Source organism: Pezoporus flaviventris, unplaced genomic scaffold (assembly GCF_033815535.1).
Source record: "Pezoporus flaviventris isolate CSIRO_AGI_PZ_B2104156 unplaced genomic scaffold, CSIRO_AGI_Pfla_v1 ptg000066l, whole genome shotgun sequence".
Taxonomy (NCBI): Eukaryota; Metazoa; Chordata; class Aves; order Psittaciformes; family Psittacidae; genus Pezoporus; species Pezoporus flaviventris.
This window is the reverse complement of record NW_026892614.1, coordinates 25,346,648-25,364,160: the sequence shown is the minus strand read 5'-3', so window position 1 is coordinate 25,364,160 and position 17,513 is coordinate 25,346,648. Positions and strand designations below refer to the sequence as shown.

Here is a 17,513-nt window from a genome sequence, read left to right as displayed (position 1 = left end):
TTTGGCTACAGCCACACAGAGAAAAATAAAGCCTCCTTTTTTCAATTTCTCCTCCTTTTATGACTGACAAAACACTTTGCTGTCTGAATCCAGCAACCAAATACATTGACATTTCTAAACTAAACAACCTCTCCCTTATAAGTATCTATTTAAGAACAGAAAAGAATAAAAATGAAGACTGTTGGTACTATTCACTCAACTAGTATATTGGATACTGTTATTTAATTAACCGCCTGATTAATATCCTGCCCTGGTAGATGGGTGATAACAAGAACTAGCCAGACACCTATCTGCCAGGGAGTGCAAGATTTTCTTATCTTCTCTATATTTAACAATAAATGACATTAAAAAAAGCTAACTGCAACTAGTCAGTTGCACGAAATGAATGTACTTTCCCATTAATGATCAAGTTATTACTCTGTTGTGCTCACAAAACAGTAGAGAGCTCCCATTGCCTACACTCACATTCCTAATTTTAAAAACAAAATTAGTGAAACATAAATTCTTGATAACCTGGGTTTATTCACACCCCCACCCCCTCTCCCCCAGAAAAGTACTGTATCTTTCTTAGTATATGGTATGAACATAGGAACTGACCTTCTTTACAAAGACAGGAAAAGTCAGAGAAGGTCACCATCAACAGTGAAATCCAAGTAGATAAAAGGAAACTCTTACATTTCTTTGTCCTCTGATACAAAATAAATAAATATCCTGACTTTAAAGAGTTGGTAAAGGGGAAAAAGCAGTAAAATCTACAGGCTCCTTCTGTAAGGCGAAAAGAGGAATATGAAACAGAAAAGTCCACCACAACAACAAACAGCCGATATAAAGATGTACCACTTCTGTATACACTGGACAACACTAGTCTGCTGCACTGGTGTCAGCTCTAGCTTTCATCTTATATTTAAAGGTATCTAAGTCAGAGAGAAAGAGAATTTTAAAAACAAACAAAATATATACAAGGCTAAACAATATCAACTAGAAAAATGGAAAACTGACTGCATTTGACATACTCCTCTCCCCAAGAAGTACCAGCAATAAACTAAACTCTTTTCTGACTATGGGGTTTCAGAATACATTCACACTGTCAACACAATAGATTTACTTTCAAAACAGCCTTTCACCCTCCTTCTGTGGGAGAAATACTTATTTCTGATTTCTTCTCCTTGCACCCCGTCTATTACCATAGTGTCAGAAGGGAAGAGAAGGAGAGGAGGGAAACCAAAGTAACAGAGAAAAATCCTCCACAAACCTGTTGCTGTGGATACTGCATTCCTCCCATGGCTGCCGCGGCCCGGCCCTGCATTCCCACAGGATAGCGTTGGGGGCCAGGAGGGCCGTAGGACTGCCCGGGGTAGGGGCTGCTCTGCTGCGCCTGAGAGTGGGGGTTATTGCCCATGCCGTACAACTGGGGTCTCTTCATGACCATCGGATCCATTGGGCTGCCCTGTTGTTAAACACAAGCCAAGAAACACTTTAAGGTGTGGAAAGAAAAAGGTCAGAACAGTTACACTCACCACGGGCAGACTCTACGTATGTCTTCTCAATGCCCTACACATCAAATATTGACTTGACACACAAATAGGCAAAGTATCATACTCTGGTGCTTATATTAATTAGGTGAGGTTTTGAATGGTGAGTTTGGCACTTCTACTGCATTAAAAAAAAAAAATATAATAATTTTGCACTCAAACTTATGGTTCTCTTACCTACAAAAAAAAAGCAGAAAAAATGTCCAATAAAGTTAAGAAATAATTAAGTATGCTGTTGTAAACCGATCGGCACCACTGACTTGAACATCTAAACATAAAGAAAACTGTGTGTATCGAAAGACACACAAGTAGTGAAAGAGTGGACAACCCATTCAACCTTGAAAAAACATCCGTTTTCTTACCTTGGGGGAAAAAAAAAAAGGAAAAGGAAAGTGGAAAGAAAACTTCCAAGAAGTGCAACGCATACAGAACACTGTATTTCAGCACTTTCATATTGCTATCATGTGCATTAGTAAGTTTCCAGATCAAAAGCAAGTCATAACCCACATTTCACATGGAAGTTTATTCACCTCCTTAACAGACCTCAGAAAATCCAAACAGCAGCCACTGATGGAGGGGGAGGGAAGCCAAGGGAGGGAAGTTTTATTTTTAGACTTCTTGGCAGCACTTACCAAGCACTGTAACAGTTTCAGGACAGGTGTCAACCATTGTGCGGTATTACTCTCATGTTTTATTACTGAGGACTAAATGAACCAGAAAAAATACCGGACTTTGTCAAGCGCAGCGCTGTATTGTTAATATGATATCCAGTTTTTAATTCCCAAGTGCCGGTTATATTCATGGAAGAAAGGGGGGAGGGGAGGAGCTTTTAAAAAACCTATCACAGTCTCATCTTCCTGAAAGAGACATATCCCACACCCCCTCCTCCTCCCAATAAAAAGATCTATTAATTCACCCAGCCAGCCCGCACCCACACCCCCCCCCGCCAAGAGCAGGATTCCTTCCCGTAGCATATTTTGTACATGTTTTCCTACACTGTACTGTGACCAGTTTAATTTTAAATCCCCGTATGCAACACAGCCTCTACAAGTCCTTTCTGGCTATTAGATTCTGATGCAATAGTTATTTTGACGGTGAATTACACTTCCCCCCCTCCCATCTCTGTTTCTTCTCATTATTGCTGTTTGTACTAATAGCACACTGAGACTTTTTTTTTTTTACACACAAAGTATATGCTCTCCAAAGTAGCTGCTGCTTAACAAACTACTGCATGTTGTTCTTACTCTTTCCTTCCTGCAAGTAAAAAACTCAAACATTCCCACTATTTCCAATGTCTCTCCACACCCTTACTAACATCGATTTGCCAGGAAAGTCACCCCAAGTCAAATAAAATATTCCAAACATGGACACACTACACATGAGGAGGTAAAATGATAACCAAGTCCTCCTCACACAATACTTCCATTCACTTCAGAAGAGGACTGCCCTTTTTTGCCACCATAGCAAATTGCACATTCATTTCTAATTTTGGCAAGTATTACTCAGCAATTTTCCCTTTATTATTTGGCTGTTCTGTGGCCAGATCAGAAGTTTCTATTTTTCCACCACTAAATGTCCTGGGTAATTTACTATTTATATTTCGTATTTTTCAAAATCAATGGTTCCCCAACCACTCCAGGCCACCTGACCCGTAACAACGCTATTATTTTTCTTTTCCTTGGTTTTTTCTTCAGGCAATCATGCACTCTCACCACTATTTTAACTAAAAGCAACACAAACACAAAGGTTTAGCAGATGGACTAGAGATTCCTTCTTAGAGGGTCCCAGGGGGCAACTTGAATTTCCTCCTATAGACCAAGATACTTTATCTACGTTTATTTATGTGTTTTAATGTTAATTCTCTGCATCGCCCTCATATTTATCTTCTCAAATATAAATTCTTGTTCAAAGCAAGTCTTGTTTTTCCTCCACAAGATTCTCATGAAGCCAAACAACACTGTTCACTGTCATCATCTTCCATATCAGGGTATTAGTTCTAGGTCTCAACTCCAGTAACAACATTTATCCAAGTTAAATTTTAATTAATTTTGACTGTAGTATTTTCTATTGCACATCCAGTACTTGAATATAATTATAAACAATGCAGATAGCTACACAGCTAAAAGTCTGACACTTTCCATTATTAAGACTACTTTCAGGTGCATATAAACTTTGCCAAACTTCAAGCATTTAGGCTGAAATTTTCCAGGCCATATGTATGCCTGAGGCTGAAATTCTCTGGAAAATTCAGCAGAAACAGTTCAGCTATGTCTTAGAATGAGGTCACAGAAAAATACGTCGTTTATGTTCTTACATAAAACACTTCAGAATACCTCTTGGATACCAGAGGGGCAGGGAATTTTAATTTGCCAGGGTGACACTGGATGTCTGTGAAGGCAACATGGGAGCACCCAAATGTCACCAGGCCATGAGGAGCAGGGGAGGAAGAGCAGCACAGCAAGACCTCATGAGAGGAGTTACAAGGGGTACAGAGGCAGCCTCGAATTTGCCGGACAAAGGAATAGGGACAATGGGTTTAAAAAAAGCATCAGAAACAGAAGCAAGGCATGAAGAGCTGAAAGGAAGACGAGGAAACAAGGTCAGGAGGTGACATGGATACAGGCTGAAGAGTCTCTGTCCTCTGGACTACTGACCTCCAACCAGTGGAGGGGTTTTATGGTGTGTATTAGGAGGCCGAGTCTCACTGCCACTTTATCGTCCCCTTCTCCTCACCAGCCTGCTGTCTCTGAGCTTCCCTGTATTCTCCCCAGGTCAGCTGCTCCTCTTTCCCTGAGGTGACATCTGTCCACTTCAGAGAGGTGGAAGGATAAAGAGCCTGAGACACTGCTGTAACTCAAGTCACCAGGGGCTGTAAGTGACCCACACAACTCTGAAACCAAGGGTTGGGTCACTGGATACAGGCATACCCCAAACTTACTGTGGACACTGCAAGTCAGGCATCAGGATCAAGGACTGGAGATATTGAATATGAGAGGGCAAGACAGAGCGGTAAGTACCTCTACGGAAATTACTGGGACAACCCAGAGTGACCCACCCTAGCTGTCAGTGGTGCCTGTTCCCTCCTTCCTCCAAGGTGTTGGGGAGAGAACAAAACAGAGTCCTCTGATAATCTTTACAGTTGGAGAAGACATCCAGTAACAAAGTACATCTCATCCCTGCACTGGCCAGTCCCTATGTAGGGTGTCAACTTACCACTGTTATTCCTTACTCCCTTTAGATTAGATCCCAACCATCTGTGCAGTGCAGCTAAAGGTGAAGACATCTACCAGAGACTCAGTGGCTGTCAACATATTTCGGCAAGGCAAAAGAAAACCAAACAGCTAGCTCTTCCCCTGGTTTAACAAATATTACCACTGCAGAAGTTAAGAGCAGTTAGAATTAAGTTTGCCCTTGCAACATTAAATGAGTCTCCTTCACAGATACAACTGTATCAGTCTTCAAATACATAGTTACGCTTTTGTCTGCACAGGCAGCGGATGGGCCTGCTCTAGGGGATCCGCCCAGAGCAATGGAGTGAAGGAGTTGCTGTGCACCAGAAGACTGAATGCTTCACTTACTCTATGAGCAGTGAACGCAGCAGAAGATGGTTTTACCATTAAGGTAGCTGTATGATGCTCAGGTGGAACTGGAGTCTACCCCTGCATCTGCCACAGTTTTTCCACTAAAAAGTTTCAAGGTTTAACGCATACCTCATTTCCGGACTTGAAATAATGGGATTTAAATTGCAGGTTATACTGTGTATCTACAACTGCAACTACTGTTGAATTTGACTAGAGATGTGCTTTGAAGGCGTTTCAGAAGCTCTGTATTTCAGAAAATTTAACCTATTTCCACCATGAGCAGGCCACTCAAGACTTCCTACAGCAATGAATGCCTGCCTCAGTTTTCCATCTGTAAAAAAGGAAAAATCTCTTCACCAGAGAGTGATTTTAGAATTTAATATGACAGTCATCAAAACCACTGAAAACTCTTAACAAAAGAACAAGTTCTATTTTCAGAATGGCACATGGTGAGAAAGACCTGGAGCCATACACAACTGCTCATCAAGTACTGTGTCCCATACCGCAGGTAAAAATTTAATTAGAACTTTTTCCAACTTTAATGCATGTACAGTTTCTAGCTTTAGCATTCTTTTGAACTTCATTTTTGTAACAAGATAACAAGTTTCTTTCACCCACAACATTTTGAAAAGTTAGGAGCTGTTAGTTGATAAATACATATTATAACCTCATCTGAAGGTTCCTTTAACATTTATTAACATATATTTTCTTTAACATCAACTCCAACTGTTTTCACAGACAAGTTTTGGGTGACAGGATGAGCATGATGAGTATTAGTATTGGCCTCTTCATGTTGTAGGGATCAACCACCAAGCACTCCACATCTGCCCTCTAGCATTTTACTGAAAATGACAGCATCGCTTTATCACATGCTTCCAAAACCCAGTGGGCAGGTATGACCATGAATGGATGATGCGTGTATTCTCACATCTTCTATGCCTTTACTTAATTTTATTACATGCTGTACTGCAAAGTTTTAGTTACTTTTAAAATTTTATTTTAGTGCCACTGCAGTCATCAATATCCATTTGTTTCCTTTTCCCTCCTCCTTTACAGGAGGGTCCAATTTTTCTCTAGTGCTATTTTACCCCCAATATACACATTACCCTTTACCAATTTAGCTAGTGTTTGCTCATGCTATTTTTTACTGCCATATTCTGCCAGGCAAGCCTGAATGAATTCTGCCTCTTACTTCTGATTCTGCACCTCCTCTTCAACTTGCCACATTTCATTTAAACTTTGCATAGATCTGCAGTTCCTCAAAATACCCAAGTCTTGTTCCTTGCTTCAGTCCACAGTAATATTATAATTTATAACCCCTTTATTATAGTGCCTATCTTGTGTCAGTATCTGATTCATTTGCACATGTACTATCAGGCTTTGTAAGAACAGAGCATTTCGTAAGAGTTCTTGCCTATTATGTGCCTTGTGAGCACATTAAAACAACCAAGGGAAGGTTTGCTAATGATTTCAATAGGGCCAAGGTTTCAATCCTGGTCTTTAGACAGACAGCATAACCATTAAGGTAGGACACAGAAAAGCCTACGCTGCCCACAGACAGTAACCGGGAATCTCTTTCTGTTTCCTGGTCTTTCTTTCAATGTCTTGTGTAAAAGAATACTTAAAATTCGGCATTCCTGCCATAAGCAGAAGTAGAAAAATTAATATTCTACACCCACTTGTAAACTCAGTATCACCACCACTTCTGCTCTTCTCCTAGTCAAAACAAATAAATCACCTCACCCTGAAGTACCTGACATTCAATTTTATATTTTCTAAAGTGAGAGGATAAAAAAAACCAAACCAAAACACTACTGTTTTTTCTCATCATTTAACCAGTGTTTTCCCAGATACCTTGTCTCTGCTGGGATCTGAGGCAGCATACACACTGCAATAGCTTGAGCAGGAGTCTGACCAAGTTATATCAGTTCTTCGGTTTAGGACATTACTAATGTTACATATGCATTATATATACACTATTAAGTTATTAATGAATGCTTCACTTCTAACACCTAAATCTTTATCTGAAAGACATTTATGAATATGAACACCACCAGTCCCAGTCCCAAAATATAATATCCATTTAAAGATGCCGCAAAGAACCCCACCACTGAAATTTTGAGGCAGGGAGGAGTGGGAAACACTTTCAGAAGTTCACAGTGGGATTCAGATGTGATGGGAGAGCTCCTACACAAGGCAGACAGAGCAGTTCACTGCCAGAAGAATATTCACATGAGATGTAACAACCCTTCAAGTGAAAGTGTGCTTTTTTGTTTGTTTAAACAAAAAAGATTGAAAGCAGCATTGGTTTGGCTAACAACAGCAAATGCTGCAATTTAAATGGACTATAAGCCACAGCACATCCCAACAACTAATGCTACATCATTTGCGCCTGTAACAAAACAACATGAACTCAACACTCTCAAGTAGGCTTGCCCTCAAACTCCTAGAGCTACTGAATACAATAACTCTTTGTTTATTCATTGATCTGCAGCCAAAGCTTCTGTCTCTGCATTAAAAAAAAAAAAAAAAAAAGGCTCTTCATTAATACCAAAGCCTTGAAACCTCATAATAAAGACAGCTGACAATCCATTACCGACATTCCAAGAAAGATGGGCATGGAGCTCTCAGCTCTAGGTCAGGCACCAAGTTACAAATTTATCTCTAGAGATAATCACAAGTATTCACTACAATACAATGACACAGCTGGCATGAGGACGAAACTGGGGAAAAGATAATCCATTCCTAGATAATGCCATCATTTGTATGAACATGTACAAGGACTCCTCAGCCAACATTTTTACACGACAAAAGCGTAAGTTTCAAAACATAACACTTGTTACATGTGTTTTAAATATCCATTTAAAGATGCATACAACTATTAAAACAGTATTAATGTACAGCATTAAATTCTGACTTTTATTAATATTAAAATCTGAGAGGTGACTGGCAAACATGCTTCCATTTTTTTTTCTAAACAGTAAGTCTACTGTCTGTATCTTACTAAAATTAAAATTATAAAAAGTCAGTTGCATAAGCACAAGGAATAAGCAAAAACAAAGAACCAAGTTCAACATAAGCTTACGATGAAGGCCAGTAAATGAAAAAGCATATACTGGCTGAGAATTAACAATAACAGCAATTTTCCTTGTCTTAAAGGCTCTGCATACTGTCCGATTTTAACCGCAAGGAAACATCAGAAAGATAAAGTCCCACTCAAACCAAAGTAAGTAATTAAGAAGCGGAAACAGAGAAAACCAAAGCTATGCCCCACCAAAAATCAACTATTACTCCACTAGAACATTTACAAATAATTATTCATGCAAGTGTCTCTGCAGGGTGGGGGAGAAGGATGTATGTATGTATGCCTGTTTTCCAGTTTTCTTCTGGGTCCTCTTAAACGCAGCCTGAAAACTGGAAGGTCAGTTGAGTCAACCATTCTCTAGTCATCATTTTGTAGACAGATAAACCTAAATGTCTACTGAAAGAAAAAATGACAACACAGCAACGAAACCTGTTTTTAAGTATACCAAACTAACCTCTTCAGTTGCCACTAGAAGTGCACTCAATGGTTAAGACATCATCAAAAAGCAACTATACGCATTTATCACAGATGATGGCTAAAACAATCCTGTATTTCTAATAAGTTCACACCACTATACAGCTCAGAACTGGTGCCCTGCAAGTTGTCTTTGTCACTACCAATTACTGACATAGAGGTAACACCCTGATTGTTCTGAAGTCAACAGAAGGTGTAACACACCTGAACACTCAGCCTTCTTCTATAACCCACTTTACCAATCCCAAACTTCTTCAAGGAGTACTCAAGAATTATATTCCTGTCTTTGTATTCTCCAACTTGGATGCTCCATGCAGAGGAGACCATCTTTCTTAAGCATGCACAAGCTCTACTCTCCTAGCAAAAGGACTCCCCTGCAAGTCAGCTGTAATTTCTAATGCAGCAGAATTTAGGGGTTCTTAAAGATGTCTTCTAGCAAACCTATCCGCACCCAGAGAACTTGTCAATGGTTCCAGTGCTTTTCCCACTTTCTGCCAGATCATGACCATGCTCTAGCTACTTCCACCCACAGCCCAACATCTGAACCTAAAACCTGCCTGCGTAGAGTAGCACCAACACAACAGCTTTGGCACCGGAACACGTGAGACATGGGCACAGTGCTCAGTCTACCATTTCTGCTACTGAAATAGTAACCTGTGGCAGGAGACCAAGGCAGATAGCGAGAGAAAACAGCATCTCAAAGTTCTCAGGCTAGATTCACCAGAGGGTGTCTCACAGCCCTAAGGCCTTCTCAGAAGCCAACACTACGGTGCAACAAGAGGAAATTCATTCATAAACCCAGAAAACTGTAAGTTAAAGAAAGAAAAGCCCCACCCAGAATACCAGTTACTTCTATTTTGTCTGGCAATGAGGTTCTCAGCTTCCTAGACAAGTAAACACCTTCACTCCCTGTGCATGGCTGCCATCTGGAACTCAAAAAAAACCCACCTCCCTCACCTACTTTGTACAGCTCTTATATAAACACAGGGTTAGATGGACAGAAAAGGATGTACTAAAAATAGCGTCCATCAGGCAAGGAGCAGAGAGCAGCCTCAAATTGAATGAGGGGCACTCTGCAGGAAGGCTCCAGCAGAGAAGTACTGGAGTAGGAGGGGAAAAATGCAGAAAGTCCTGAAAACTAGTAAGAGACAGAAGGGAGGTGGGGAGAATATAAATGAAAGATATCCTACATCCACTTTAAATTTTAAAGAAAAATCTTCCTAAACCTAATAAATATTCAAGTAGATCTGAATACATTTTCTCAGTTACTTGGCTTTATTAGCAAAAATAAAAGTTAGATGTACTTAATTGCTGGAAAGAGCACTAGCTGAGAACGTGGCATTATGGACACCTAGGAGAACAGGGTAGCCACAAAAAGGTATAACCAATCTCATCTAGGTCACAAGCCAAAAGTACATACAGTTAGCTCCAGATTTTTTCCACTCCAAGTGTTATGTATAGTTCTATATTAACACACACACACACACACACACAAAAAGGTATGCTGGTCATATATCCTCAGCATTTATGGCAAATTATTAATCAAGTCCCACCTGAAACAATTTGTTAAATTGATTTTAATCACTGGGCCTCTCATGTGAAGCTTTGTATAATCAGCATTTCATTTACAAAATTAATTGCCTGATTGATTCTCAAGAGGCAGTAGCTGTCATTACACTGCTGTCATAACTTTTGAGTAGGGGTGTCACAACACTGAATTCTGACAGTATGAAGAGCACTGCTATTTAAAAATTGAGGGCGGGGAGGTAGGGGGGAAACAAATACAGTGATTTCACAGAATTGCTCTTTAGTCCAACAGTATGTTAAAACCATTTCCCAGCCATTCCAGCCAGCCTCCCCGTTTCCCATTCATTGAATAATGCGCTACTCAGCTATTCAGTCTCTTTTCTTAGAGGCAGTTTCATTTAATTCAATTTTATCATAGTTGTGGTTGCATAAAATGAGTTTGTTGTTGAATATACAAAAGATTTAATCACAGGCTGCTCTTAAGGTTATTTGTGGAGCAGAGTTTGACTTTCAAACACATAGAACTTTTTTCCCCTCATCCACAACCTTCTGGAAAGCTATTTTCAAATTGGTTTTTGTTGTTTATTTTTAAACAGAGCACAGTAAACCATAACTTTACAGAACTTATCTAGGTGCTCCTTTAGAAAGCTGTTTTCCTTCCCCAGTATTTTAAGCTATGTACAAGCCTCAAAGCCCTGCCAGAGTTGGAAGCAGAGCTCCTATACTTGCTGTAGCTTCTTCTATACCCCATCACCACTACATTCTTGGAAAAGACCAGTGGTCCAGCGAGGCAGTGCAGGCCAGCGGTTAGGGCACCGAGTCATAAGACAGGACTTCTATTCCTGGCTCAGCAGCTGACCTGCTATGCAAACTTGAGCACAACACTTCACCTTTCTGTGACTGGGTTTTCACTCTCATAATAACAAGTATTATATGCAATCTTAACAAGGAAAAAGACAAGAAGACTTTGGGGAGACCGATGTCAGTTACGATTAGCAAGGAACAGGACTAGAAGTCAGAAATGAGTAGGCTAAGGGTGAATAAAAAAAAACCTCTGGAAGGTTTTCAAAAGGAGAACGTTGTTACAGCATCACAGGCTGTAACACGGTATTCTGAACTTTCAGAAACCTACCTTCAGATGGAAAAAGGTGTCTGGAAATGTTAACAGGAAAAAAAAAAAAAAGAAAAAAAAGGACAAAAAAATCCCTACCTTAAATTTTTGCTAGAACACTTGGAACAGTATTAATGCCTTTGAGAAAATGACCTATTTCTAGGAAGTCCAAAAATAAGCCCCTCAACTTCTCAAATTCAACCTTATGCACTAGATTTCATCAAGTACTCCCCAATGAAACATATTTAAAATTTCTAGGCCATGCTCTGAGATTACACTATTACAAAAAAAGCAAATATCAACTCTTAAAAAACTGAGCTATACCCACTGCTGGCATTTGTAATGGACCTCACCAGAATGCAATTCCAGAATAAATCAAGAGTTCAGATGACACTAGAATCTAGTGGATACTCTAAGAAACACAGCCCCTTTCCCTTTATAAACCCCAGCTTTTACTCTCATCCCTGACTGCTGGTTATATCCTTTTGATATATCAAGGATTTTTTGCATTCTTTTCTGCAAAGTGCCCTGCCACCCTCTTCCAGGAACACAGTGTAAGTTCCTTTGGTGAAGACTCGAATGCAATTTTGCCTCTTTTTGCAGCTGTTCAAGTTCATGATGAATAAAATCAGGAAAAAAAAGCTAAAAAACAACAATAAAAACAACCCCACACCACACAAACAAGAACAAACAAAAACCAATCAATCCACTTACAGAACGGATAGAATATAGGCATAAAGAAGCATAACAGAACGGAAATTTCCACCATGGGCAACAAAAGTAGTTAGTTGTCTTTTTCATAGATATACCATGAGATGGCAACTAAGGAAAGTTCAGAAAGTTCTGCCCACACTGAGAAATGGTTGCCAAAGAGTTTTAAGAGTTATATTCTACTGCCATACCATGAAGAAAAGCAGCTCAGGAAAAGGAGACAAATCAGTCATGCTACTCACACCAAATGATAGCAGACTTGGACATTAAAAAGCAGTGTAAAACACTGATTTTCTGGTTTGCTTTTTTTTTTTTTTTTGTTTCTAGCCTCACAGCAGGTAGCATACTTGCTAATCTAGTATTTTTTCTTTTCAACATTTTTTTTTTAATTAGGTAAGAAATGGCCTTAATTAAATAAGAAAACAGGGAAAAGCCTGTAGCTAGAGACAATATATGCAAAATCCCTAAAGGATATATTTAGGATCAGGATTAACGGGAAGGCAAACTCATCTCTATAACAGAAGCCTTGTCACTTCTTTAACTGCCAAGAAACTGCTTCTCTTGTAACATTCTCTACATTAAAACTGTTCCTGTAAAGGCTGAAAAATCTTGGTTGTAAATAGTGCAAAATATTAATAGTTACCTGGAAACCAACTGGTTCACCTTTTTTTACAATCATTCCATAACAGCCTCTGTATCACGCTGGTTGAACATCATAAAAATCCACTGCCCCAGTTAGAGACATACCAGCAGCACCAGTTCAGTCCAAGGGTCAAGCAGAAACAGACCATCTGGGGCTAGACACCCACGTTGTGGAGCTGGAGCAACATAATTTCGATGAGTACTTGCCTATGATTATTTTGCATTTATAATGATCTTCCTCATCAACACAGACACTGTCAGAAGCATGGAACTAAGTTTCTGGGAAGGATAAAAACAAATAAAAATTCACCAGCAGCAGCAGGTGATTTGAAGCATTTATTAAACAGCTTTTTTCAGTAGTTAAAATAAAAATTAAAATCCATCCCCAGAATAAGCTACACTTATGAGTGGAAATCTTCATTACTGATTGAAAACATTTCATAGTTAAGTAATAAATTAGAAAAAACAGCAGACTGAAGGTCGAAGACCTTGTATTACTTGAGAGAACAATGTGATTGGAAACCATGAATTCACACACATGCCTACATTCTCACCAGCTCTTTTGTTTAATGTAACTGATTCCCAAGTATCATTTTACAATTCTGATTAGGTCTTACAAAAATCTTGTTTATTAAATTGCTTTCTTTAGGCATGCATAGCTGCTAATTTGTTTCCAACTAAATCATGTATCATCTGAAAAAGATTACATTTCAACAGCAAAACAACACTCCTGGGACTATGCTTCATCTGGATTTTAGAATTAAAAGGACAAATATTACAGGAGTTGTAAATTTCCCTGTAAAGGTGGTGGTGGCAAGAACATCCTGCAACAGAGTAATTCCAGAACTATAATGCATGTAGCAGCCATACTAAGAGACACACAGCAAGACAAAACCTCAAAGTATTAAGGGATCTGTTCAGATTTAAACTTTAATATCTACAAGAAAAAAATGCTCTTGAGATCAACATACATGCAATTATAGAAATATATTTGTAAGCAAAATCAATAATGGTAGCAAGAAAATTAAAAGCTCCACTGATTAAAAAAGATTATTAGCTCTAATACCCACAGGTTTTAAACAAACTTAAAAATTCATGGAGATTTGGGAATGGCTCCCAAAGAAATCTATGTAACAGACCTCCAAAACCATATCTGGATATAAATACACATTTCCCTATGGTTTACTCAGAAAAAAAAACTCTGACCTGGGTTTAAACCAAGTCAAATCCTGTTTTAACCCTAGTTCCTTCACCTACTTCTCACTCAAAACCAGCAAAAGTTGCTACGCTTTCACTGCTCTTTTCACAATCACTATAAAAGGGACAAATTCTTCCACAACCACTGACAGACTATGAAACATCCTAAAGCATCTCAGCACAAAGAAACACATGCATGTAACACATGCACATGGGTAAGTGCACAAATATGTAAGCAGGATTAATCATGGGATCAAACCTCTGCACCATATTAGCCTGGATATTCAGAATTAAGTGCACGGTTTTATTATAGCTAGTATCCAGAACTTTCAGCTTCTATACAAAGAAGGCATGTGTTTTCAATATGCAGCCATAATTTTCTTTAATATCACACCATTTAAAATTAAATTAAAAATCAACATATGAGACGTATCTGGTCTGGGAAATATGAAAGCAGGAAAGCCGATCCACTTCAGTATTTCTTATCCCAAAACCATCATTTAACAGGAAACCTGACTATGCCATATTCATAGAATTTCCTCCCCTCTCCCACAGCAGAAACCATTATTTTCAATTCTGTCTCCCTGAAAACTCTTGGTTTCTTTCCACTTCTATGACCACCTCCTATTTCCCAGTCCTTAAGAGAGCCCACATCAGTCTTCGTGTGAAAACAGCAACACAGCTTTCCCAAAAACCCTTCAAAAAACCTCATTTATTAGATAGGATACTCAGAATTAATGATCACCCTTTGGGTGCAACACAAAATACAGCATTCCCAACTTCCTAAAATTACCAAATCTAAACCAGAATTAAAATTAACAATCAGATGAAATGGTAAAATAGAGAGGAAATTACCATCTTCTTAAAAAAGCCACTGAAGCAGTACAGGTATAGGGAAGCTTTCCCATATGTCCAAGTAAACCATTTCTGAGGGCAACAGCAATTTAAGTCTATTTACATTTAATCTTTCTCCTTTCTCCAAGGCTGCAACTTATAGCAGCCTCTTCCTGCAGCTGATGAGGGCTGAAAAGAGTTCATTCTGTCAAAATAATCTGGCACTAAATGACCTCTTCTGACTAGGCCAAAGACAAGTGTTTCTCAGCTGATATAACTAAAAGGTAAAATAGATCAAACAAGCCCAAAGACTCATTTTAGCAACAGAGTATCTGCAACTCCAGTTCTAGGTATTGTTCAATTGAGAAAGATGTTACTCATCTGACACTGATTTGCAAACTTCAATTTACGATTAAAGAGCTGCAGATACCATGTGTAAAATTCTGAGATGTACATTATATTTATTCTTCTTAAAGCCACATTATTCACTTCATATCTAACCTGGCATTTCAGCTAAACCCAGCTCTTCTGCCAACTACTATGATTTCTTGAATGTATTCTTCCCCTTCTCCCTTTACACTCCTACCAGTAGTTAGTTTTGTTTCACACAGAAAGAAGCTGAACAAAAAAAGGAAAACTGGCACTGATTTCTACACCAAAAATACTGTCAAGTATGAAAAGAAAATGCTACACATTTTTAAACTAAACTGCTCAATGCCCAAGAGGATAAGACACCCATTACAAAGCTAACACAGAGAAAGAATCTTTTCAGGAAGAAATACACCTGAAAAACAGACAACCAGATAAAATTAGAAATTGGCATTACGCTCAGAACTACACAAACATCATTAGACTATTTGGACAGAAGACATTACATTTCCAAAAACCAGAAACAACTCAGACACTTGAAATAATCCTGTATGAATCCACATATCCTCTCACACCAATTTCATGGCAAGTTCAGCTTGCACAAAGCTTTGGGAGGGCAGGTAGAAGTATATGCATAAATTATTCCTTTTTGCTCAGTCTGCTACTACTACAGGATAGAGCAACATCTGTCATGAATGGTTTAGGTCTGTGCTATCCTGTGTCAGAGCAAAGGGATGGATTAAATGACCTCCTGATGTCCCCTCCAGTCTTGCTCTTCTATGATTTGGAGGTTATTACATCACCTCTGTTTTATTTTAAGACTTCTGTTTCTGCCATTTGCTTTTCATTTGATGTCATAAATCTCAATTTCTAACACAATGAGACAACATGAACATTATAACACTACATATGTACTAGAAATATTGACAAAAGAAAATTAAGAGGATGAAAAAGTATGTTTTCAAACCAGTCACTTCTTAAGAAGTGAAAAAGATACAACAAAAACCATTTAAAAGGAATTTGTGTTGATATCTGCAGAAACTGCTAAAATACTGTAAAGAAGTGTTTACATATTCCTGTTTTGGGGGAGGTGTGAAGAATGAGACATGCTATATTTTAAGCAGCAAAGAGAACCAGAGGAGATGGCCAACTTAAAGCAACATCCATGTAAATACCTCTCTACATACCCACTTTTGACTGAATGAGAATAAAGAAATCACCCCTACCAAACGTACCTTCTAAACATCACCCTTCCTCTGACGACATCACATGCACCTGCACCCTCTCCTCTCCCTGCAACCAATCTGAGTTACTCCTTGCACAACATCTGCCTAGAAAGTCAGTTATGGTCCTAACTGTCTTGAGATGAAGATCAATAAATTTCAGCAATTCTCCAAACAATTCACATTTTTTGAAGAGTTTCTTTTCCAACTTCATCAAGGAAGCTTCTTTCTGTGATCCACAGAGATATATGCAATTACAGTCACAGCACAGAAAAAACTTGAGAAATAATGAGAAACAGGAGACAAAAAGTGTCCAACACAGAATTCATTAGACAGCCAAAGACTTCTCCACCTGTTGCATTGTACACTGGATACCTGTAAAACCACAGAGGGGGAAATGAAAAATGCAGATATACCCAAGCAGCTAGGAACATAAATTTTGATCTCTTTTTACATCCTATTGTTATCCACAACACAGGATACTGTTAATTGGCCAAAGTAATTGGTTTAAATACCCAAGTCCCATTATAAAAATATACTCTGAAAATGCTTAGACACTTATCACAACCAAGAAATTTTTAACTAAAGTTCAAAGCTGAAAAGGCACTAGGGACTTGTCTACACTGAAGGGAAAAAAATGCATAATTATACCAATATAACTAGCTCTGTGTGGAAACTTGCTCCAGTATAAGAGTACCCTTTCCCACTTAAGCTTTCATGCTTTGGAAGCAGAGTAAGATAAAACGTGTAAACTCTTATTCTGCTATAAGAGTGTCTCCATAGGGAGTTATATTGGTATAATTATAGCATATAATTATAGCACATAGTTGTACCATTAAATTTCCTTGTGTAGACAAGCACTGGTTGCCCAGTCCACATATATTTTCTAGCAAAACAAATGGTTATCAAATTCCAATAGACACACATAAAATACTTAGCTTTTATTTTTGTTTGATGAACCTTCTTCATTTTAAAGTGATGAATTACTTCAATTAATCTTTCTTGAAAATGCTTTTCTCTTTGCTATCCTATATGGCAATAGATTATTCTTCTGGTGGAGGGATCATAAACTAACACTTTCAGAACAACTGCAATATCTCCCACACTGATTTAGGTTCTCATCATATAAAGCGAGTGGTGAGAAATCAGGTACAAGGAAGGAATAAGGAAGGTGCTGTTTACACATTTGACTGTTAAGACTCGCACCTTTTACAGTACATCCCCAGC

The 17,513-nt window shown here is 38.6% G+C and overlaps 1 protein-coding gene across 10 annotated transcripts in view; it reads right to left on the bottom strand.

Annotated features, from left to right (window-relative positions):
• ARID1B (AT-rich interaction domain 1B) overlaps window positions 1-17,513 on the bottom strand; it is a 329,589-nt gene that overhangs the window by 295,242 nt on the left and 16,834 nt on the right. For all 10 annotated transcript variants that reach the window (XM_061471608.1, XM_061471615.1, XM_061471609.1 and 7 more), the window contains exon 2: window positions 1,253-1,447. In XM_061471608.1, coding sequence (XP_061327592.1) covers window positions 1,253-1,447 — 195 coding nt within the window. The remainder of the gene's footprint in view (window positions 1-1,252; window positions 1,448-17,513) is intronic.